We start from the raw sequence: 24736 nt of genomic DNA, 5'->3' as shown, positions 1-24736 counted from the left end.
ATATTTGTACAGTTATCTGTATCCATAAAACACTCAAAAGATCTCACACTTAAAAGTTGATTTTATTACAGTGTACAAAAGTATATAATATAAAATTCAGTGTATAAAATTCAAAAACAGACAATTTACAATATTTAAAATAAAGCTGAGATGATAAAGTGTAAACATCAAGTATGAGAGGAACATAATCGTAGGGATCAACTCGTGATTTTTTCATTTAAAGAGGAGTCCAAAGTGCAATCAAAATACTCCCAGCATACCAAATGTGACTGTTCAAGACATTAAAAGTAATCTTCAGCAGACCGACTTGAGGATATTGAAAAAGATTTGATGTAATATTTAATTGACAGGATCTGTAACAGGAAACCTCTGCAGTTTGTAGTTCAGGTCAATGACAAGCGAGCAGAACGAACTTAAAGCCACAAAGTCACAGCAGAGGATGTTGACTCCGTCCACCTGCTGCCAGCCTGGGCGCTGCTCCTTCACCCAGTCCAGCAGCACAGAGAGAGCCTTCTTCGTCATCTTCCTCATACTCTGGAGAGGGTGGAGGAGCACGTAGGGAGCATCTTCTGTCAGGTTCAGACCGCTGACGTAAAAGCCAGCTGAAAAAAAGCACATTCAGTCTAAGAAGATGCACAAAAATATGATAATACTGATACTTCTACTCTGTCGATGGAGATAATACCTGGTCTGCCTTTGCTCTTCTGGTCCTCCAAGTAGGCAATCACCTTCTTTGGGTCTGGGCTGTCGGCATACCTGGAAACAAATCAAATCAGCAAAACAGTCAGAGTGATGCACCAGCAACATGCGCTAAAACTGTAGAATGATAATAGCTTTGTTGGAATAATTTGATTAATTTTGTAGGTAAATCATTCCTGTTGTGTATTTACAGGTAAGGAACTCCAGGCCACAGCTCAGGATACTGCAGCACCACCTGCTGGTCCCCATAGGAAACAACAACCTGCTGACCTCTAGACCAACAGGAGCGCAGAGTGGGGACATCCTTCAGGTAACAAATACAAAATAAGTATTCAATTAACTCAATGAAATATAAAAAAAAGAGAAAATCAAAGCTACCTCAGAGGGCCAGAGTTTTTTCCCAAACAGCGCAATGATGAACTCCACCAGATTCAAATGATCTTCATCTGTCAGTGATTCAAAGTGCGAGCAAGAAATGAACACAATTTCTTTAGGATGATCACCCAGCCAGACAGCAAGTTCGCCCAGAGCCTCCTGCACACAAACAAACACTAGTGAGCATTTTATTCAGTATTTCCTGAGTTTTTCCTCTTTACAGAGATTTCAGTGTAAGGACAGTCTTTAATCACATGTATGTTTGTTTACCTTCACAGTTGTAAGTGTGTAGATGCCATGTGCAAAAAACAACTTGCTGCCTTCCGCTGGCTTCCTGGCAATCCGAAGGTCAAAGAAACGAACCCCGAGGTCACACTGGTCTGAAAGGACTGACTCCTGCACACACACAGGTAAGGTTTATTACTGTATGTAGTATTTGCTTTGTTTCTGCAAAGGTTTAGTGAAGTCTGTCACCTGACAGATGCTGTAACTTTACATAGTACTCCATCAGTGACTGATATTTAACTTTAATTAGTTAGGTGGTCTAATTAGTTCATTAATTAGACCAGGGCAGGACTACCTGTGTGGTGGCCCAGCGGGACACACAGGGGCGAGTCCAGCAGGGGAACAGTCTATCAATCACTCTGAGGAGGCGGGGCTCTGATTTTAGGACAGGAGAGGACACATCCAGACAGAAAGACATACTGTCGTGGCTCCCTGTAGTGAGACAGAGGAGGAAATCAGGCTTAAATCACCAAAAACATGCGATCGAACCGTGTCTGGAAAGAGGAAGTTCAGAATTTAAACGGAAGTAGACGATAACGTGTGGGACTAATATTTTTTGTACGGTTTTTATTATTTCTATTGTAGTTTGGGCAGTCCTTTTCTACACAAAACCCTCAACACGGCGTCTCCCTGTCTTTTCTGTGTTACCGGGTATAGCCAGGTTCCACAGCGGAACATCCAGCAGCTCCTCGGGCAGATACGACATCCAGTCCGGGTTAGTTCCGGGTTGTCGCCGCTGTCGCTCTTCCATATCCCCTTCCACCGTCGCTATTTACTAATTTGTCTTGGTTTCAAGTCCATTTTGTCCATAATTTCCTTGATTCAGGCTGTATTTCCTTTTAGTTTTGTCTCTACATTGATTGTTTACAAAGTTTTCCGGGATCTTCTTCTTCGCTGGTTTCTAAAATGTTACGTCAGCGCCGTCTGCTGGGCTAAATGGCCACTTCCACGAAGCTACTAAAGCTCACGGCGCTGCAACTTAATGAAGCACATGCATAAACACAAAACACAAGTAAATTATGAAAAAACATCTTCATCAATTTGACAACAAGTGTGCAACATTAAGAAAACGCGCTATGTCCTGAGCGTGTTGTCTCCTTTTGCTCCTCAGAGAAACCACACGAGCTGTCAGGAGAGGAGAAGGAGAAGGAGGACATCTGCAGACAGGAAGGAGACGCTGACATGAAGGTGAGGAGAGGCTGGAAAGGAAACACACAGCTGGAAAAACTGCTTCAAATCTCACCACCTGTTTTTGTTTCTACAAGACTCTGGAGGAGCAGCTAGAGAACCACCGCGAGGCTCACCACAAGCAGCTCAGCCGCCTCCGAGACGAGATCGTAGACAAGCAGAGGATGCTGGACGAGCTCACAGAGTAAGCAGACGTCAGACGTCACCATCATAGAGAAAAAGAAAAATCCTCTGTCTCTGCATGAACCTGCTCTCCTCTCAGTCTGAACCAGGGCCTGCTGCTGGAGCAGGAGAGACTCATGTCAGACTACGACAAACTGAAGAGCGAGGAGCAGGAGAAAGATGCCAAGCTGCACAAACTCATGTAGGTACCTGAAGACACCTCAGCGTGGCCTGTCTCTGACTCCTCTCTTCTCTGTGTGTTTGTTCAACGTTCTGCTTTGTGCACAGACTCCTGAACGAGCAGAGGGAGCAGGCCAGAGAGGACCTGAAGGGCCTGGAGGAGACCGTGGTGAGTTCAAGAACAACAAACACTAACCATCTTTCTCTTCTTTTTGCAGATTTTATTCAAACTGGAAAAAAAACCCTTCATCACTTTTCTGTTGTGTGAAACATCATCTCATTAAACGTTGTGATTCTTGCTCCTTGTTTCACTGAGTCCCCTCATTCTGGGTCCTCACAGCTGGAGACCAGACTCCTCCACTTCCTCCATGAGCTGTGCTTACACTAACTGGTGAATTAATTAGTTAATTAGCACAGGCAATGGAGGAAACTGTTAAAGTATCAGATGCTTCACTAGACCCTTTCAGGAAATGACAACGTCCTTAAATCTGTAAACTTGTCTTCATTCACACATCCACGTTGTTTTTTTAAAAACCCTCTTCGTCAGCACAGAAGGACCACGAGAACAAGACAGCAACCGTGTATAACGACCATGTCTGTAAAGGTTCTGGAGGAGGAGACTGAAGATTTTTCAAGTCAGTGTCTGAGAGGAAGAGGATTAAAAGTTAAGAAAAACCTGCAACCCCAACATTTCCATACTCAGCCACAACCAGGACAAGTCAGGATGGGGCTCTGGGCGCTTTTAACGTATTTTTCCTGCAAGACTTGAAAACTCAACCAAGGTCTGAGAAGGATTTGAACTCACCACCTGCTGCCTCCTTAACCACTGGGCTACAGAGACACACACCTGGCAGGTGCTCACAAACTTTTAGCTTCCTTTTGAGACAGGATGTGACAAGAAGTGAAAGGGAGCAAGATTTTAACACATGACTTGTTCATTCAGAGTCAGGGTCTTAAGCTCCTGAGCTACAAAGACACAGAAAGCATCAAGTTTTTCTTACATTTGATGTTCTTCCTCTATATATATCTAAATTTATATACATATGTGTTTTTTGACACTTCTTTTCAACTCTTGGCATTTCTAAGCAGAAACATTAAGCACGAAAGGTAAATTAGCAGTAAGAGGTAAGTGCAGTTTAAGTGCAACAGGTAATAAGACAATGCTTTGTTTTTCTTTTTTTTCTTTTTTTTAATATAACTATTTATTTTAATGCACAATCTGGTATAAATAAAGGTTATTAAAGGGTAGTATTAATTCTGCAGTTTTATTTATTTACGTATCTGTCATAATTTTTATTCAATAATTCGTTTTTGTCAAAGACTGTATATATATATTTTTAAGGTCTATGGTTTTTGTTCCCTGACGGTGACGTCCTCGGCGGAAGTGACGCTAGAGGCGGAAGTTGCTAATCAAGGCGGGAAACAGGTACGGTTTAAAAAGGGGATTCAGAAGAGACAACAGCTGATACATGAAGGGCGATGAGACTCGAGCTCGATGTCTAAGGTAAGTGGAGAAAACATTAACTCATGTGAACCTTTCTAGTTGAACTCAGGTGAATTGTATTGTCTGTTTCATGTCTACCAGAGGCCTCGGCAGAGCACCTGTTGGAAGAAGAGGAACAAACAAAGCGGCCATCTTTTCAAGGTAAGGTTTTTTCCCTGTCGACTTTAAGGTACATTATCCCTGTTCATTATCCAGCCCACTAATTCCACTCTTTGCTGTTTTCGCATGCTCTCGGCTGGCTACCTGAGGACTCGGCAGAGCACCTGTTGGAAGAAGAGGAAGAAACAAAGCGGCCATCTTTTCAGGTAAGGTTTCTCTCCACTCGACTTTATTTTCGGTACATTATCCCGGTTCATTATCCAGCCCACTAATTCCACTCTCTGCTCTTTCCGCAGGCTCTCGGCTGGCTAACGTGTGACCGGAGCCTCAGAGCAGTCTCTGTTTGTGATGTGTTAGCTCTACAGGCCGTGAGGAACCGAGCAGTGGAAGAGCCGGGGCTGTGTGGGAGAGTTTGGTGGAGCTGGGCTACTCTGTAGTTCCAGTCCACCTTACTCCTCTCCACACAGACCTGGTTTGACTCCTGCTCAGTGTTACTTCAACGGCCGGTAGAGTGAAGCGCAGCACAGACACGCTGCTCTGAGGGGAAAGTTGCTCTGTGGCTTTTGTCTCTTTGGTAGTCATTGGCAGGCCGGAACCGGCAGTCTCTGCCTGCGACGCGTTAGCTTAGCAAGTCGCTGAGTAACCGAGCAGTGGAAGAGCTGGGGCTGTGTGGGCGAAGTTTGGTGGAGCTGGGCTACTGTGGTGCATCAAATGTATTTCAGTAGTTACAGTCCACCTCGCTTGCGTCCACACAGACCTGGTTTGACTGCTGCTCAGTGTTACTCTAACGGCTAGTGGAGCGAAGTGTGGCGCAGGTATGCTGCTGTAAGTGCAAAGTTGGTCCGTGGCTGACTTTGCTCAGTCATTGTGCGTGTGGAACCTCAGAGCTCCGTTTGTGGTGTAGCTAGCGGTGTTTGGTGGAGCTGGGCTGCTCTGTGGCTCTGTCACTTTGCAGTTACAGTCCATCTTCCTCCTCTGCTGCGCTGCTCTGAGGGAAAAGCTGCACAGTGGCTGGACCCTGTCTTTGACATGTTGTCTTAATGTTGCTTACAGTGGTCTTTTTCCTGTCTGGTAAACTGTTGAGAGAATAAAAAAACTTTTGTGTGAATAACTTGTCTGTCATGATTATGTACTCTATTTATTGTACTTCACTTGTAGTGAAAGTCATGTGCAGAAACAAACACTTTGGCTAAACTTTTCTCTAGCTACTGTCAAAATACACTTAAATAATGCCACACCTTTTTCCTACTTACTATCATAATGCCCAAAACTTAGTAAATAATCAGCTCTTATTTTGTAAAATTGGTCTATTATAACATTTAGCCTATTTATAAGGCTTAATCTTTATAAATCTATATGGATAAAGCAAATAAGTAAGAATAACACAAAGAAATAAGGGTAGTCTAGCGTTTTAACATAAATGGGGCGTGGGACTTACCCAATTTTCCCCAAAATTTGGCCAAAACAGGGCGTGGGACTTAAACAAAATTTTGGGGAAAATTGGGTAGGTCCCACACCCCGTTTTTGTTAAAGTGCTAGACTACCCTTATTTCTTTGTGTCATTCTTATTTGCTTTATCATATAGATTTATAAAGATTAAGCCTTATAAATTGGCCAAATGTTATAATAGACCAATTTTACAAAATAAGAGCTGATTATGTACTCTAAAATAGGGGATGGCTTAAACCTCACTAAGTTTTGGGCATTATGATAGTAAGTAGAAAAAAGTTGTGGCATTATTTAAGTGTACTGTGACAGTAGCTAGAGAAAAGTTTAGCCAAAGTGTTTGTTTCTGCACATGAATTTCACTACAAGTGGACATTTGTCAGTCTCATCCCCTGCTGATGTTTATCAAAGTGTGGACAATGTTAAATAAAAAGAAATGTGGAATGAAATGATGAAAAGTTTTTTCCCTCATTCTTCTCATGGACAGGCAATAAGTCCAAAGCTTTCATGAACCCAAACCACGAGAACTCAGAGCTCATTAAAGCAGATCTCAAACAAATAGTTTGAATGATCTCAATGAACTTATTGTATCATATAGGAGTGGACAGGTCTTGTAGTTATGTGAGGTCATACAGGTGTGCCAGCAATATTGCAACATAGATCTAGACCTCATAGAATCTACAGAGGATCATTATAGATCTAGATCATATAGATCAGTTACAGCATTTTGATTGCTAATTGGTTTCAGGTGTGTTAAAATTACATTATAAAAGCGGGGCAGTTTACAGAATCAGTGCTCAGTCTTCTTGAAGACTCCGTACCGTCCACATCTCTCCTCTCTTGGCAGGTTTCTCTGCTTCACTTTCCCCAGGCTGAGTCTCAAAGTAAGGTACATTTGCCTTACTTTGGACTTTGGTTTGAGCAAGATTTACTCTATCAACTCAATAATTCAACACTTTCTTTACAAACTCTCTGCTAAACTGTTTTAGACACAAAGACACAAGGTAAGTTTCTTTTTTTTTCTTTATTTCAGTGCATTTCTCAATTAACCGTCAAAGTACCCATTAATTCACTAACACTCTCTTTTCTCTTTTCAGGTGCTGTTTGCTCGGTTTGTTGGAGGAAGCTCGGTGAAGCCTGAAAGAAAGAAGAACAAACATTACTTTTGTGCACGTCTCAATTAGCGGCTAATGCTACCATTAATTCCACTCTCTCCTCTCTTCTCAGATCTTTCGGATGGCTCGGTTGTTGCTCCTGCTGGAAAACCTCGTGTCCCCGACATGTCCGATGTCCTTCAGGCCGCATCTGATGATGGGCCGGGAGCAGGGGAGGCCGGAGAAGCCGGGTTCCTTCATGCTAGCTTTTCAATGAAGCACGTGGAGGCTAACAGGTGAGGTCCTGTTGTCTGCTCGGTCTGTCCGCCTGCAGAAAAAAAAGAAAAAAAAATATTAGCACACATCAATTTATTGCTAATCCTACCACTAATCCCACTCTCCTCTCATTTCAGGACCTTTTCTCGGCTAGGTTGGTTGCTCTTGCTGGACCACGCGGTTTCCAGCATGGCGGGCGTCTTTCCGGTCGCTTCTGACGACGCGCCGGAAGGTGGAGTTGTGGGTGTCAGTTTGCTGTCCACCTGCAAGAAAGACCACATTTTCAGCTCAGCTTCTCGGTAAAGGTTTTTAAAAAAACAAAAAAAGCTTTTCACGAGCGGAGAGTCGGCTTCTTTTCACCCCGTCATCACCAGGAGACCGCGAGGAAGCCCCACATCCCCGCCAGGGAGTGCACTTGCTCGGGATGGAAAAGCATCTAGCTTAGCTTGAGCAAGGACACTTCCGGACGGGGATGTGGTGCTTCTTCGCGGTCTCTTGGTAATGACGTGGTGAAAAGGAGCTGGCGCTCCGCTCGTGAAAAGCATTTTTTTTCCAAAACTTTAGTAATTTTACCAAAATCCAGTCGATGAATCCACTAATTCCATGCTCTCCTCTCATTTCAGCCTTTTTTTTCCGGCTCGGTTGGTTGCTCTTCCATGACGGGCGTCCTTCCGGTTGCTTCTGATGACGCGCCGGAAGGTGAAGATGTGGGTGTCAGTTCGCTGTCCACCTGCAAGAAAGACCACACTTTCAGCTCAGCTTCTCGGTAAAAGTTTTAAAAAAAGCTAACCACGAGCGGAGAACCGGCTCCTTTACACATCGTCATCACCAAGAGACCGCGAGGAGCCCCACATCTCGGCCAGGGAGAGCACTAGCTCGGGCAGGAGAAGCATCAAGCTTAGCTTGGTGTTTCTCCAGCCCGAACAAGGACACTTCCCGACGGGGATGTGGGGCTTCTTTGCGGTCTCTTGGTGATGACTGGGCGAAAAGGAGCCGGTTCTCCGCTAGTGAAAAGCATTTTCCCCCAAAACTTGAGTCATATTACCAGATCCAGTCGATTAATCCACTAACCCCATGCTCTCCTCTCATTTCAGGCCCTGCTTCTGAAGACTCACCTGGAGGTGGAGATGTGGGAGAAGCCTCGTGTCCTGGTGTCGGCTCGCTGTCCACCTGCAAGGAACCACGCTTCAGCTCAGCTTCTCGGTGAAAGTGTGCTTACCACAGGCGGAGAACCGGCTCCTTTTCACCCAGTCATCACCAAGAGACCACGAGGAGGCCCCACATCCCCGTCGAGGAGAGCCCTTGCTCGGGCTGGAAAAGCATCAAGTTTCGCTTGGTGTTTCTCGGGACCCGAGTCAGAGACCTCCTTGACCGGGATGTGGGGCTTCTTCGCGGTCTCTTGGTGATGAAGGGGTGGAAAGGAGCCGGCTCTCCGCTCGTGGTAAACATTTTTTAGCAAATTTTTTAAGTCATTTTTCCAAAAATTCAGTCGATTACTCTACTAATTGCATGCTCTCTTCTCTTTTTCAGGTTCCAGTGAATTTCTGTTTGGTTTTGACTTTGATCTCTTGCAATAAAAATTCTCAAACGAACTTCAACTTTTTTGTCTTGTACTTAAACACCAACATTTTACTCTTAGAAATGTAAAAAAAAAAAAATAAAAACCTTTTCAACTTTAAAAAAGTTATAATTTTTTAATTAATATTTTAAATTTCTAGTCAAATAAAAAAAATGAAATGCATGAAAGAATGAGCATGGACAACGGAATAAATTTGAATAATCTTTATATGCAAATTCAGTTAATGAAGGGGTGTGACCTAATTACAAGCCCACGGACCAGGTTCACCTCAGGGACGCCGAAGCGCCCACTGAAGCAGCAAGCTAGCAAACACGGACTGAAAGAGACTAGCCTCTGTGTAACCTTCCCCTCAGGACAGGCTGTGTTTGTGCCGTGTTAGCTTTACTAGCTGTAAGAAACCACAAGCAGCAGTCAAACCAGGTCTGTGTGGAGAGGAGAAAGGTGGACTGTAGCTACCGAGTGGAGTGAAAAACACCCCACACGGTAGCCCAGCTCCACCAAACTCTCCCACACAGCCCTGGCTCTTCCACCGCTCTGTTCCTTACAGCTAGTAAAGCTAACATGGCATAAACACAGCCTGCCCTGAAGTTCCAGTCACACAAAGACTAGAAACAGAAAGAAAGTAGCCACTGTACAACCTTTCCCTCGGAGTAGCATGTCCATGTCGTGGTTCACTCCACCAGCCACTGTAAGTAACCATGAGCAGCGGTCAAACCAGGTCTATGCGGAGAGAAGAAAGGTGGACTGTAACTACTGATAGCGTTACACACACCACAGAGTAGCCCAGCTCCACCAAACTTTCCCGCACAGCCCTGGCTCTTCCACTGCTCGGTTCCTTACAGCTCGGAGAGCTAACACGCCACAAACAGTCTGCCCCAAGGTTCCAGTCACACAATGACCACAGCAGGTAGGAGAAAGAAAGAAATGTCCGTGTTTGCAACTCACCAGCGTCGCACAGAACCTGTAAAAGAAGAGAAAAGGTCGAATTAGTGGGTTGATTAACCTCAGGTGGGAAAATCAAAGCACGTGCTCAGCCCGAGGAAGCCCCGGTGATAACTGCAAAACTATTCGATAAAATAAAAAAACTACGGTGTCTTTAAATAAAATAACAGTAGAACAGTGTTCAAGCACATAAAGAATAACTAAATGTGGTCAAATATCAGTAAAAAAGGTTCCGGTTAGCTCTACCGTTAGCATAAGCTTTAGCCCTAGCGGTAGCTCGCAAACAGCGGCCGTTTACTCTATTTCTATGTTTCCGTTCACACGCTGACTCACCGCATCCTTCGCGAATTTCTTTCTTGGTCCCACGTCTCTCTTTTCAGCCCAAAAAACTATTTATTTTCGATAAAATCAGAAAACGGAGAGCTCGAGCTGCGACCACGCTGTCGAGACGCCATGTCCTGATTGCCAACTTCCGGTTCCGACGTCACGTCCGGAGAGGAGGTCATTGTCCGCGCATGCGTACGAGCAAAAACAAAAAAAACTTTCACAAAAATCAGAATAAAACACGAATTGATAGTTTTTTCCTCATTTAATATCTATCTAACTCAGTTTGAGAAGAAATATTAGTTTTAATCAAAGAAACTCACAAAACGTGTTAAAAATAAAGCGCTTTCCTATGGAACTACAAACATGGCCTCATCTACCGGAACTGGAAGTACGTATTTCAATAAGCGCATGCAAACACTGTTTTGTTGCACAGAATTTGATTTGTTTTGTTCTTCTTTTTCCTTTCCTTATAAAAAAATCATATCAAACCTTAAAGCAGCCACTCTTGTTTGAACTTTTTTCTTCTTAGTTTTTTTTTTTAGTTATTTCTAAAACGGCCTCTTTTTTTCTTTCCTTTACGTTCTTTTATGTTCATGTTGTTAACTTATAATGCTTTAAATTAAACTTTTTTCTTGATTTTGTTTAATGTTGGTTTAGGCCTTTTTTATATTGATATAATGTTCAATAAATTAAGAAAAATAAAAGTAGCGTATTCTCCCGGGTGTTTGCCGTCATCTGGTGTTCAAAAATTATATTGCAATCATAGCATGGTTGCAGCGAAAATTTTGTCCACAGGAGGGCAGAAAACCCCCAAAAGTGGTGATGACGTCAATATGCACTGTTCCAGATGGAAATCTATGTATTGGGATTTGATTGAGATACTTTCAATAAATTTTGAATTTTCTCATCACACAGGTCATCCTGTTTGAGGACATCCTATTTTTATTTCCTACTGCTGAACTGTGTGCCGAGCAACTGGTAAGTAACACTAATTATCTCCATGTGGGATCAATAAAGTATTTTTGATTCTGATTTTGTTTGTGCTAATTATTCTCAGGTTCCCATTAGCTTTACAAACCATCAGCTATTTCTCAAAGGCTTCTGGATTACAATTGAATTTAGATAAATGGGAAATGTGCTCAACTCTGAGCCGTGTGCACATAAATACTGACTATACATGATCACCCTTTGCAACTATTAAACAACATAAAAGTGAAAAATGAAATAAAAAATCTGGGAATTTTAATCACCAAGGATGACACCGTATTATACAAAAGTAATTTGTGGGGTAATACTGACAAATGTAAGTCTGTTTTAGATAGATGGTTACAGAGAGTTAACAATATTTGAGAGAATCCTACTTACCAAGACGGATAGTCTGTCCAGACTCATTTACCCAGCATTTTCTTTACTTCTAAAAGAGAAAATGATAAAACATATAGATAGTATCAATTTCAAGTTCATTTGGAGAAACAAATGCAGTATATAAGGAAAGATGACAATGTCAAAAATTACAAGGATGGTGGGGGAATTATAAACATAATTTTACTCCACACAGTACCCCTTTGTGAAACAACAGATATGTGCTTCTAAAGAATAAATCTGTATATTCAGAGTTTGGGTGGTTGCTCATTGTATGGATGCTCAAGGGAATTTATTAAGTTTTAAACAATTTTGAGAAAAATTGTGACTGACATGTACTTTAAGTTTTTTTAATGGGATTATAAAAGCATTCCCAACTTCTGTGAAAATAATGGTTAAGGAGGAAATGATCCACTCTGAGGTACTGCCTGGACTGAGACAGCTCTGCTTTAAAGGTTCTGACTTGTGTGAGGATAAATGCACAAACCAATTCCTTTGAAAAAATTTTTGGAACAAATTTACCCCAATCCAATTCAAAGTAAAATATTTCCTTCAAGAATATGACAAAGATGAAATCAGGAAAATAAGAATGAAATACATTTCATCCACTACTCCCAAAAGTAAAGGATTAAATTAAAATTTTTAAATGAAATCTATCCCACAAATCAATTTTTAAATAGGAGATTTAATATTGAAATTAATGGCTGCTCTTTTTGTGAGGATTTTCCTGTATCTATTTTAGTTATTTATGTTATTTCTCAATCGTATGGCCTCTTTTTTATCTTTCCTTTATGTTGCTATCCCATTATACTTTGGATTGAAATGTTCCCTTGATTTTGCTCAACCTGAATTATGTTTGTACTATTTGATGTTTATATTTGCTTTTTTTGTTTGTATTAATTATATTTGTAAAAAAAAGTATGTACTAAAATAAAAGCATGCAAACACTGTTTTGGTTTACAGAATGCTGATTTCATGTGTTGTTGTTTTTTCCCTTATAGAAATTTATGCAAAACTTTAAAGCAGCCGCTCTTGTTTGATAGTGGGCTTGGAAGAAGGTGCTTCTGAAACATCTTCTACAGCAGCCCTGCTTAAACTAAGATAGGTCGACCAAGGTGTGGGAAAAGGTGCAGTAAGAGATTAACTGTAGCAGTACCTGATAGTTATTGAACTTTTGTCAGTGTTTAACTGAAGCCTTCATTAGGACCATACACATGCATAAGGAGCAAAGATGCTGATTAAGGGCTGCAAACAACACCAGCTCTTTCTCTAAAGAGATTTGCAGCTTGCACAAACACAAAAACAACAAGATAACATTATTTTCTAACAGCAGTTTTGTTGTAAAGAAGAAGAAAAAGACAGAAATTGGTGCATAAGGGTGAGATGAGGCACCAAATCAAGCTCTACAGACACAAGGAAAGGTAAAAGGATTATTTGTTGCGATTTAATTTCATCAAATGTTTCCCAAAAGTCAATTTATAAGACAATAAATAAAAAGGCAGCACTAGCGTCCCCGTGTGGAGCCATTAAGTATGACCAATGTGCTGCCCCTCCCGCCCCTGAGTCCTGAGCCCCTCCCAACCCTGATGCTGTGAGCTTAATTAAGATCACCTGGCATGACACCAGCATGGCTTCAGCACCTAGACGCCCTCGTGTGGAGACTTTAGGTAACGTGCTGCCCCCGATTCCCCCCACTTCCCCCACCCTGCGAGCGCTCCCCCCCTCCGCCTCCCCCGCTCAACCCTGAACCGGCTCCCCCCCACCCCACCCCCGCACCCCCAACCCTGAGCACTGAGTTGTGTGGAGCTGTTAAGTATGACCAATGTGCTGCTACCGACGCCCCCCCCCCCCCCCCCCCGCTCCCTGCGAGCGCCCCCCACTCCTTCTACCCCGCTCCCTGCGAGTTGACCCCCCCCCCACCACCGCCACCACCACCCCCACCCCCCCCCCAACCGTGAGCACTGAGCTGAGCAGTTACACACCTAATCAACCTCACCTGGTTAGTGTGTGAGAGCAAGACTCTGCTAAAGGCTCAAACAATGTAACTGAGATTGTGACAGTACTTTACCACTCATCACATAACCTGCATGTTATCAGCTCACCTGAGCAGCAGGATGAAGTGTTATCCAACAAGCTTAAGTTTAAAATAGTTCACATTTTATCGATACACTCCTATAAGTAAAAAAATACAAAAATAAAAAGATTAAATCCACCAAACTGAGAGAAATATGATGAAGAAAATCTGAGTAACTCCACACACAGTGTGTAAAGATGTTAATATTTGGGAAGATTGAGGTGCTTTAATACATTTATTTCTAATGAAGGGCAGACTAATATTGACCCCCCCCCCCCCCCCACAGACACACATCTCCCCCCAACACACACACACACACACACACACACACACACACACACACACACACACACACACACACACACACACACACACACACACACACACACACACATACATACACACATAGCCAACACTCCACCTCCCTTGCTCAACCCTGAGCACTGAGTTGTTCCCCCGCCCAACTCTGAGCCACACATCCACACACACACCCAACAAACACACATGCAGATCCACACACACACACACATGCAGATCCACACACACACACCCAACACACACACATGCAGATCCACACACACACACCCAACACACACACATGCAGATCCACACACACACACCCAACACACACACATGCAGATCCACACACACACACATGCAGATCCACACACACACACCCAACACACACACATGCAGATCCACACACACACACCCAACAAACACACATGCAGATCCACACACACACACCCAACACACACACATGCAGATCCACACACACACACCCAACACACACACGTGCAGATCCACAAACACACACCCAACACACACACATGCAGATCCACACACACACACCCAACACACACACATGCAGATCCACACCGAACACACACCCTGAGCACTGAGCTGAGCTGTAACCAACTTCATTAAGATCACCTGGTTAGTGTCTGAGAGCATGACTCTGCTGAAGGCGTATGTCACTGGGATACACACACACACACACACACCCAACACACACACATGCAGATCTACACACACACACCCAACACACACACATGCAGATCCACACACACACACCCAACACACACACATGCAGATCCACACACACACACCCAATAAACACACATGCAGATCCACACACACACACCCAACAAACACACATGCAGATCCACACACACACACCCAATAAACACACATGCAGATCCACACACACACACCCAACACACACACATGCAGATCCACACACACACACACACACACACACACACACACACACACACACACACACACACACACACACACACACACACACACACACACACACACCCATACACACATACATACACACACACATACACACATAGCCTCAACCCCACCTCCCTTGCTCAACCCTGGCGCATATGATTGAGATGAGGCTCCAAATCAAGCTCTAAAGACACGAGGAAAGGTGAATGAGTTATTTGTTGTAGTTTAATTTCATAAAAATATTCCCAATAGTCAATTTATAAGACAGTAAAAAAAAGGCAGCACTAAGGCGCCCTCGTGTGGAGCCATTAAGTATGACCAATGTGCTGCCCCTCCCGCCCCCCAACTCTGAGGTTGTGAGCTTAATTAGTATCACCTGGCATGACACCAGCATGGCTTCAGCACCGAGACACACACACACACACACACACACACACACACACACACACACACACACACACACACACACACACACACACACACACACACACACACACACACACACACACACACACACCCCACCTCCCCCGCCCATCCCTGAGCCGTGTGTTGAGTTGTTACGGACCTAATCAAGCTCACCTGGGTAGTGTCTGAGTGAACTGAGAGAAAAATGATGAAGAAAATCTGAGTAACTCCACACACAGAGTGTGTAAAAATGTTAATATTTGGGAAGATTTAGGTGCTTTAATACATTTATTCCTAATGAAGGGCAGACCTAAATCAACAACTCCAGACACACCAAGTACAATCTACACACACACTCCCTGTTGATGTCATTTATGTGCCTAAGATATTTGCATCTAATCTCCACCTCAATCAAAAATAAACTATCAACAGCAGCTCCTTCTGCAGAGATTTGCAGATCGCACCAACACAAAGAACTGCAGTTTTGTTGTAAAGAAGAAAAAACATCAAGTATTTGCACATATGTGTTGGATAAGGCACTAAATCAACTTCAAAAGACACCGGAAAGGTAATGAATTATTTGTTGTCTGTGAATTATTTCATTTCATCTAATTTATCCCAAAAGTCAATATATAATACAATAAATAAAAAAAGACAGCGCTCTGACGCCCTCGTGTGGAGACATTAAGTATGAGCAATATGCTGTCCCCCTCCCACCCTGAGTCCTGAGCCCCTCCCAACCCTGAGGTTGTGAACTTAATTAAGATCAGCTGGCATGACACCAGCATGGCTCCAGCACCGAGACGCCCTCGTGTGGAGACATTAAGTATGACCAATGTGCTGCCCCTCCCGCCCCCCCAACCCTGAGTCCTGAGCCCCTCCCAACCCTGATGTTGTTAACTTAATTAAGATCAGCTGGCATAGCATGAGCCCCCCCCCCCCCCCCCCCCCCCCCGGACTTAATCAAGCTCACCTGGTTAGTGTCTGAGAGCATGACTCTCCTAAAGGCTCATATAATGTAACTGGAATTGTGACAGTACTTTACCACTCCTCACATAACCTGCATGTCATCAGCTCACCTGAGCAGCAGGATGAAGTGTTAACAAACAAGCTTGAGTTTAAAAATGATTCACATTTTACCGATACACTCACATAAAAAGTTATCCACCAAACTGAGAGAAATGTGAATATACAAAATCTGAGAAACTCAGATTATTCCTAAAGAAGGGCAGACTCATATCAACAACTCCAGACACACCAAGTACAACCTACTAACACACATTCCCTGTTGATGTCATTTATGTGCCAAAGATATTTGCGTCTAATCTCCATCACAATGACAAGTAAGCAAACAACACCAGCTCTTTCTGCAAAGAGATTTGCAGATCGCACAAACACAAAAAAACAGCAAGGCAACATTATTCTCTAACAGCAGTTTTGTTGTAAAGAAAAAAACAACAACCAGAAATTGGCACATAAGGGTGAGATGAGGCACCGAATCAAGCTCAACAGACACGAGGAAAGGTAAATGAAGAAATTGTTGTCTTAAAGTAACTTATTTAGTGTAACTCAATTTTAATTTTAATCTAATCTAATTTATCCCAAAAGGCAATTCATAAGACAGTAAATAAAAATGTCAGCACGCCATCAGCGCTTTAACGCCCTCCTGTGGAGCCGTTATGTACAATGCACTGCAACGAAAAGTGACGCTGACTCACCGAAGGTCGAGAGCTGTAGAGGGCACTCCAGATCCACGGTCCACCTCCAAACAGACGCGTGGACTGCAGACAGCAAAGTAAACACACTCAGCTGGAGTCCGTGGATACTCGTGATGCGTTCAGGTACACGTTAGCCTCTCTGCGTCTTTCTCAGGGCGTCGATCAAAAGGAAGGAGTCCTCCGCTGGTTCGTAAACATCCCTGAAGTCTCCTCGTCCTTCGTGTCAATAAAAAGGTGCGCAGTTACCTGTAAACATGTTTAATGGACACGTGCGCCCTGATTTTACAACATTTGTTGTGTCGTTGTTACAACTTCCGTGTTTACACCCTACGTCACTGTGACGTGTCATACCAATTGCTAAATGTCGAAATTGTTCATTTAATTTGCATATTTGATTAAGATATAACTTGAGAAAATGGTTCTCAGTGAATTTAAATGTTAATTTTAAAGTGTATTTTATTATCCCATTCTATTTTCTCCCTATTTTAATTTCCTAATGCTGTACTGTGTGATGAGAAACTGATAAGTAACACGAATTTATCTAACTTGGGATAAATAAAATATTTTTGACTAAGATTTTGTTTGTGGTAATTATTCCCGGATGTTTGCCGTCATCTGGTGTTCAAAAATTATATTGCAATCAAGTCATGTTTGCAGGATAGTTTTTGTCCACAGGAGGGCAGCAAAAAACCCAAAGTAATGATGATAATAAATATTTTATGTGGAAATCTCTATATGTGAAGATTAAATTAAAAAAACACAGAGATACTTTCGAGAATTTTTTTAATTTATCAACACGCAGGCAACTTAGAAAAAAATATGTTAAAAGAATGCTATATAAATTGTAAGTTTATAAATTATTCCGTTAACCTTTTTACTGCACTGGTAAACGTTAAACCCACAGAGATATTAACACAACCACATTTAATTATTTTGCAATGCTAGAATTAAGCAGAAAGATGACAAACCTTGTTATCAAGGATGAAACTTATATAGAGTGTAAACATATATGTAAATACATACATGTTGATATGACAGAGGTGTTGATATGTCTCTTTTAAGGCATGGAAATGGGATTTATTGTAAATATGACAACATGAGGGGGTCTGTCTCCTGTGTAGCATGTTAAATATCGTTCAAATGGACTCCAGCTTCACTGAACCCTCTCTGTTTGATCAGACAAACTGAAGCTTCAGAGGAGTTGTTGGTTTGCAGAAGATCAACTCTCTGAGGAACTGGATTACACAGAGTTGTGTTATCATCAGGAGAGTGTTCAGTAGTTGACACAGCTTTTGTTTAATAACTAGTTACATTTTTAAAGTCCTTTTTTACAGTAAGTTGAGTACAAGATGTCAGACAGAAGCAACAGTGTGACAGACTGGCAGCACCAAGCAGCCTTCTTTATGTTTTACTGAATAAATTAAAGCAAAAAGAAATTAAAGAAAATTTTAGGACATCTGAAAAGAAGGAGAGAGAAACACAAAAAGCAGTTTCAGTCCACAAAATTAAGATAGATCAGCTTTTGGAAGAAAGATTGCAGTATAGTTGTTGTCCACAGGAGGGCAGAAATACTCACTATTTTCCCAATTCTAAAATGCAAAATTCACACTTTGACCACACGAGGGCGTAAATACTCAGCATTTTCCTTAACCTAAAATGCAAAAATATTTGAATTACAGAACCGGAGGCTGTAGAAGCTGCATTGTATAAATATGTCCACTTAATCAGGAATTAGCTTCTTTTTCTTGTGTCTTTTACTGCACTGTTGTCCTATTTCTCATGCTGTTTTTGTTATTTTTACATCCTCTGACTGATCTTCTTCTCCTTTTTGTTCTCTCAGACATTAAGTTCAGAGTTGACAGAGGCCAGAGACGAAACCAAGAAGTTACTGAACGATGTTCTGCAGGCAGAGGATGTGAAAAGGGGCCGAGACAAATACAAAACCCTGCTCCAGATCTGACCAAGGTGATGGCTGCGATAATGTGTTACCTACCTGTTACCTCTGGATAGTGTGTCTGTGAGTTACAGCCTCACTGTTTCCTGTCAGTGCATCTTCAACTTCTGTATAAATACACGATAACAATCACTCTTCACAACTTCCCTTTAGTATCCAATCACCTGACCTTAACACACATCCATCATGAAATACAGGTCACAAAATACACCTACAAAACATCTGTGGAGGTGTCACTCCATTTTTTTTTCAGAATATGAAAAAAAAGTCATAGTTTTTTTCTAATTTGTTTTTATTTATTATTTTTTTAATGTGGACATGATTTCTTTATTCATTTATTTTGATAGACTGTGCTTTATCTTATCTTAAAACTCCACATTTGCTCCTGGATTAAATTTCAAGTTTTGGTATTTGTTCATTTTTTCAAAGAGGAGTGAGACTTCAGAACAAACCAGCAGGCTCCAAGCCTGTAAACAAGGTCAAAGGACACCTATATTTCAAATCAACAAAAGAGATGGGAAACAAAAAAAATAAACCACTGTTACTTTAAAATTAGGTCTGCCTTACTTTAAGCATCCATCTTTAAAACAGTCTTCATTTCTTTACTCACAGGTTGGAGTTGGAGAACAAATCAGCTCATAGGTTTTATCAACAATACGTTGCATACCTTGGCCATACTTTTGGGCCTCCATATGTCAAAATCAAAAATAATCATCTTACTTAGAGGAGTGACACTTCACAACAAACCAGCTTGTTAGAAACACTGAGGGTGTAATTCATCTGTTGAAATATTTTTCTATGAACTTCAATTTGGTGTGTGAGGAAATGTTTAGTGTGCCCACCTGGCAGGTGCTCACAAACTTTTAGCTTCCTTTGGAGAGAGGATGTGACAAGAAGTCAAAGGGAGCAAGATTCAAACCCATGACTAGTTCATTCAGAGTCAGGGTCTTAAGCTCCTGAGCTACAAAGACACAGAAAGCTTCAAGTTTTTCACAAAACGGAAATTAGCAGTAAGAGGTAAGTGCAGTTTAAGCGCCACAGGTAATAAGACCATGGTTTTTTTTTTTTTTTAAATACATATATATAACTAGTTATTTATTTTAATGCACAATCTGGTATATACAATGGTTATTAAAAGGGTAGTATTCATTCTGTAGTTTTATTTATTTATGTATCTGTCATAATTTTATGTTCATCTTTTTCTCTCAGCTGTTGATTGGCTGATTAATCCCTGAGTGGCGCTGCTGCCTCTTATGAGCGGAGGATGTTTTCGTGTATAATTAATTATTCACACGCGTAGAAAGAGTAATTAAGAGAAATGAAATTGAAATGAAAAAACAATACGTTGAAATGCCGTGTCAGTATTTCAACATAATTATTAGTTTTTGTTCCCTGACGGTGACGTCCTCGGCGGATGTGACGTTGGAACCGGAAGTTGCCAATCAAGGCAAGATACGCGGGAAACAGGTACGGTATAAAAAGGCGATTCAGAAGACACAACGGTTGACACACGAAGGGTGATGAGACCCGAGCTCGCTGTATAAGGTAAGTGGAGACAACATTAATTCATGTGAACCTTTCTAGCTGAACTCAGGTGAATTGTATTGTCTGTTTCATGTCTACCAGAGGCCTCGGCAGAGCACCTGTTGGAAGAAGAGGATCAAACAAAGCGGCCATCTTTTCAGGTAAGGTTTCTCTCCACTCGACTTTATTTAAGGTACATTATCCCGGTTCATTATCCAGCCCACTAATTTCACTCTTTGTTGTTTTTGCATGATCTCGGCGGGCTACCAGAGGCCTCGGCAAAGCACCTGTTGGAAGAAGAGGAAGAAACAAAGCGGCCATCTTTTCAAGGTAAGGTTTTTTCCCTGTCGACTTTAAGGTACATTATCCCGGTTCATTATTCAGCCCACTAATTTCACTCTTTGTTGTTTTCTTTGGCTCTCGGCTGGCTACCTGAGGCCTCGGCAGAGCACCTGTTGGAAGAAGAGGATCAAACAAAGCGGCCATCTTTTCAGGTAAGGTTTCTCTCCACTCGACTTTATTTTCGGTACATTATCCCGGTTTATTATCCAGCCCACTAATTCCACTCTTTGCTCTTTCCGCAGGCTCTCGGCTGGCTAACGTGTGACCGGAGCCTCAGAGCAGTCTCTGTTTGTGATGTGTTAGCTCTACAGGCCGTGAGGAACCGAGCAGTGGAAGAGCCGGGGCTGTGTGGGAGAGTTTGGTGGAGCTGGGCTACTCTGTAGTTCCAGTCCACCTCACTCCTCTCCACACAGACCTGGTTTGACTCCTGCTCAGTGTTACTTCAACGGCCGGTAGAGTGAAGCGCAGCACAGACACGCTGCTCTGAGGGGAAAGTTGCTCTGTGGCTTTTGTCTCTTTGGTAGTCATTGGCAGGCCGGAACCGGCAGTCTCTGCCTGCGACGCGTTAGCTTAGCAAGTCGCTGAGTAACCGAGCAGTGGAAGAGCTGGGGCTGTGTGGGCGAAGTTTGGTGGAGCTGGGCTACTGTTGTGCATCAAATGTATTTCAGTAGTTACAGTCCACCTCTCTTGCGTCCACAGACCTGGTTTGACTGCTGCTCAGTGTTACTCTAACGGCTAGTGGAGCGAAGTGTGGCGCAGGTATGCTGCTGTAAGTGCAAAGTTGGTCCGTGGCTGACTTTGCTCAGTCATTGTGCGTGTGGAACCTCAGAGCTCCGTTTGTGGTGTAGCTAGCGGTGTTTGGTGGAGCTGGGCTGTTCTGTGGCTCTGTCACTTTGCAGTTACAGTCCATCTTCCTCCTCTGCTGCGCTGCTCTGAGGGAAAAGCTGCACAGTGGCTGGACCCTGTCTTTGACATGTTGGCTTAATGTTGCTTACAGTGGTCTTTTTCCTGTCTGGTAAACTGTGTTGAGAGAATAAAAAAAACTTTTGTGTGAATAACTTGTCTGTCATGATTATGTACTCTATTTATTGTACTTCACTTGTAGTGAAATTCATGTGCAGGAACAAACACTTTGGCTAAACTTTTCTCTAACTACGATCATAATACACTGAAATTATGCCACAACTCATCTACTTACTATCATAATGCCCAAAACTTAGTAAGGTTTAAGCCATCCCCTATTTTACAGTAAATAATCAGCTCTTATTTTGTAAAATTGGTCTATTATAACATTTAGCCTATTTATAAGGCTTAATCTTTATAAATCTATATGGATAAAGCCAATAAGTAACAAAGAAATAAGGGTAGTCTAGCATTTTAACAAAAATGGGGCGTGGGACTTACCCATTTTCCCCAAAATTTGGTTGAGCTGAGTGTGGGACTTACCCAAAAAATTATGGACATTTTCTAAGTCAATTTTTTTTTTTTTGAGACTAAGTCCTGAAGTTTCAGGCTCATGGAAATTCATTGATAAGGGAAAATAATCAGTCTTTATTTGATGAATGAAGATGATGAAGGGTAAAGTGCTTTGAACTGTTGGAGTGAAAGACTGACTTTAATTAAACTTATGTGAACTGAGTCCATGAAAATGTATGAAGTTAGTTGATGACAATTTCAAAGTTGACCTTTGAAACTGGCATCAACTAACTCCACACATTTGCATGGACTCAGTTCACATAAGTTCAATTAAAGTCAGTTTTCAAAGTGAAAAACCTGTTTCACCTCTTAGAGCTTCTTCGAAAAGCGGCCGGGAAAAAACCCGTCTTGCTGAAGTTCACCAAAAGGGGGGAAGGTGTTCCCCAGCAAGAGCGAGCCGGCCGAGGCTACTAGACAACAGTGGGCTTTAGTGACCACAGACCAAGTCACTGTGTTGCTTTCTGCTTCGGACAACGGAGACGACAGCAACACTTGCCCACTCGATCGGATCCCGGAGCTTTTCGAAGAGCTAGCGGACAACCGGACCAACAGTGGGTTAACTCTCTGTGCTCAATGCGGGAGGGACAAAACCCGCATCAAGTGTTGTTTCGTGAGGACTGGACAACCGAGACAACGACAACACTTTTCCCACTTTGCGGAGCGTCTTCGAAAAGCAACCGGAACCGGGGACAAAAAACTCGAAAAGCACTGGGGCTACGAGGCAACAAGAGAAGACACCCACTTTTCTGTACAACGAGAGGAAACCTGCGAGCTGGAAAACGTCTTTACACAGCAAAATCAGGGTTTTTAATCCTCTCACAAACCGAGCCAACAGTGTGGTCTCTCTTCATTCAGGCCGCCCTGAATTCAAAGCCACCAGTGTTTTCTTTGAGGGAACCGAGCCAACAACGCCAGCAGCTCCTGAAACAGAGCGAGGGGTTACTGAAGGGTTCATACTGAGTCAATGAGAAAAGTGTGTGATAATAAAAGCTAAAAGAAGTACTTAACTGGTGTCAGTCTTTTCCGGATGAGCTGAAAACCTGAGGAGACAAGAGAAAGGACGCTGGGTTAGTGGGTTGCTATGTTTCAGTTTAAACTACATATAACCAAAGCGGACAAACTAACCTTGGTTCGCTTTTGTTGTAGCTAGGCCCTACGACAATTCAAAGCCACCAGTGTTTTCTTTGAGGGACCGCCATACCGAGCCAACAACACCGGCAGCTCCTGAAACAGAGCGAGGGGTTACTGAAGGGTTCATACTGAGTCAATGACAAAAGTGTGAAGTTAAAAAAGCTAAAAAAAATACTTAACTGGTGTCGGTCTTTTCCGGATGAGTTAAAAACCTGGGGAGACCAGAGAAATGACGTTGGGTTAGTGGGTTGTCACGTTTCAGCTCGATCAAACTGCTACATATAACCAAAGCGGACAAACCTACCTCGGTTTGCTTTAGTCGTAGCTTGGTTGAGAACCTGTGAACACAGCGTGGAGTTAGCGAGCTGACAGAGAACAAGTACATCATGAATTTACCATTAATGCCAGAGTAACGCAAACCCACCTTTTCCTTTTGGATGCGAAGCTAAAGGGTTAGCTTAGCTTAGCACGGACAGAACCTGTAGAGAAAGAGAAGAGTTAGTGGGTTGATGGACAGCAAGTTGGTCAAAGTGCAAAGCAAACTCACCTTGTGTGTGTTGTGACAGCGTCAAACTGTACCCTGAAGTGCTCCCGTTAAGTGACTCCAGCTACACCGCTCACACAACCAAATGACCAATCAACGACGCCCCTGCTGTACCACGGGACTGCTCCATATCAATCAATGACGTCACTTCACCGCGACGCCTCTGCTACACGACGTGACTGCTGCAAAAAGTCCATGTTTAATAAACACTCCATAATCTGTTTATGAAGTTAATTAGAAAATGCTCTCAGCTTCATTTCATACAATAAAGCTGCGTCTAATGATTATTTCTTTAAAGCTCGTCTTCTTCGTCTCATTTATTTCAAACAACAGCCTCTTTCATTATTTTTATTCATTGCACACAGAATTCAAAGTGAAACGAAAACACACCCACCTTAAAAAGGAAAAACACATTCGAGCTGCCACCGTGTTTTCAGATGCAGGGTGAAACTGTCAATATTAAACTGGACATAACACACGTTCACTGAACAGTTGGACTACTTGATGAATGAACAACACTGACACTGTTTCAAAAACTGTTTACTAAGAGTAACGAAATATTTTCTGGACTACAGTTACATGCAGGGCTGGAAATCACATCCTGGTCGTCAACGAGTCAAAGAGCAAAAACCAGCTGTGTGGGTTAGAAGGTGGAGGTGTGGGACACAGATCGGTTTGTATTAACAAGACAGAAGTGTAGTTTTACATCATCAAATCACAGTCGATTTGGTGTGTTCGCAATCAATAAAAATATATGTCACTATGACTGAGAATGACAGGGTGAACTGGCTTCAGAAAACATATGATT

At 42.5% G+C, this 24736-nt stretch overlaps 3 protein-coding genes and 1 long non-coding RNA gene across 4 annotated transcripts in view; 2 read left to right on the top strand and 2 right to left on the bottom strand.

Moving 5' to 3' along the window:
* LOC141785817 (uncharacterized) overlaps positions 1-1001 on the top strand; it is a 28333-nt gene extending 27332 nt beyond the window's left edge. The window contains exon 41 of the mRNA XM_074664350.1: positions 893-1001. Coding sequence (XP_074520451.1) covers positions 893-896 — 4 coding nt within the window. The 3' untranslated portion in view covers positions 897-1001. The remainder of the gene's footprint in view (positions 1-892) is intronic.
* On the bottom strand, positions 44-2476 carry LOC141785819 (PI-PLC X domain-containing protein 1-like). The gene is made up of 7 exons (XM_074664351.1): positions 2008-2476; positions 1655-1791; positions 1345-1470; positions 1078-1233; positions 891-1003; positions 686-756; positions 44-602 (listed from the first exon to the last, which is right to left on the bottom strand). The coding sequence occupies exons 1-7, from the start codon at positions 2108-2110 to the stop codon at positions 340-342; spliced, it is 969 nt and encodes a 322-aa protein (XP_074520452.1). The 5' UTR covers positions 2111-2476; the 3' UTR covers positions 44-339.
* LOC141785820 (kinesin heavy chain-like) lies at positions 1650-21415 on the top strand. Its single transcript, XM_074664353.1, has 10 exons — positions 1650-1881; positions 2471-2547; positions 2625-2731; positions 2810-2911; positions 2998-4393; positions 4475-4534; positions 20538-20596; positions 20706-20765; positions 20873-20929; positions 21020-21415. The coding sequence occupies exons 2-5, from the start codon at positions 2542-2544 to the stop codon at positions 3155-3157; spliced, it is 375 nt and encodes a 124-aa protein (XP_074520454.1). The 5' UTR covers positions 1650-1881; positions 2471-2541; the 3' UTR covers positions 3158-4393; positions 4475-4534; positions 20538-20596; positions 20706-20765; positions 20873-20929; positions 21020-21415.
* Positions 21416-22513: 1098 nt separating this feature from the next.
* LOC141785821 (uncharacterized) lies at positions 22514-23957 on the bottom strand. The gene is made up of 5 exons (XR_012597586.1): positions 23932-23957; positions 23809-23863; positions 23689-23722; positions 23565-23596; positions 22514-23174 (listed from the first exon to the last, which is right to left on the bottom strand). It is a non-coding gene; the product is annotated as an uncharacterized LOC141785821 (long non-coding RNA).
* Between the last annotated feature and the right edge of the window lie 779 nt (positions 23958-24736).

This window comes from Halichoeres trimaculatus, unplaced genomic scaffold, assembly GCF_033239565.1.
Source record: "Halichoeres trimaculatus isolate MK-OKI-2021-1 unplaced genomic scaffold, fHalTri1.1 fHalTri1_scaffold_24, whole genome shotgun sequence".
Classification (NCBI taxonomy): domain Eukaryota; kingdom Metazoa; phylum Chordata; class Actinopteri; order Labriformes; family Labridae; genus Halichoeres; species Halichoeres trimaculatus.
Note: the sequence above shows the minus strand (reverse complement) of the source record. Positions and strands in the feature narration are given on the sequence as shown.

Excerpts from the sequence above, each read along its gene's own strand:
- LOC141785819 (XM_074664351.1), bottom strand. The coding sequence starts at position 2,110 with ATGGAAGAGCGACAGCGGCGACAACCCGGAACTAACCCGGACTGGATG. Across the intron at positions 1,234-1,344 it reads ACACACTTACAACTGTGAAG|GAGGCTCTGGGCGAACTTGC; the intron begins GTAAACAAACAT and ends GTTTGTGTGCAG. Across the intron at positions 603-685 it reads GAAGAGCAAAGGCAGACCAG|CTGGCTTTTACGTCAGCGGT; the intron begins GTATTATCTCCA and ends GCTTTTTTTCAG.
- LOC141785820 (XM_074664353.1), top strand. Across the intron at positions 2,732-2,809 it reads ATGCTGGACGAGCTCACAGA|TCTGAACCAGGGCCTGCTGC; the intron begins GTAAGCAGACGT and ends CTCTCCTCTCAG. Across the intron at positions 2,912-2,997 it reads GCCAAGCTGCACAAACTCAT|ACTCCTGAACGAGCAGAGGG; the intron begins GTAGGTACCTGA and ends CTTTGTGCACAG.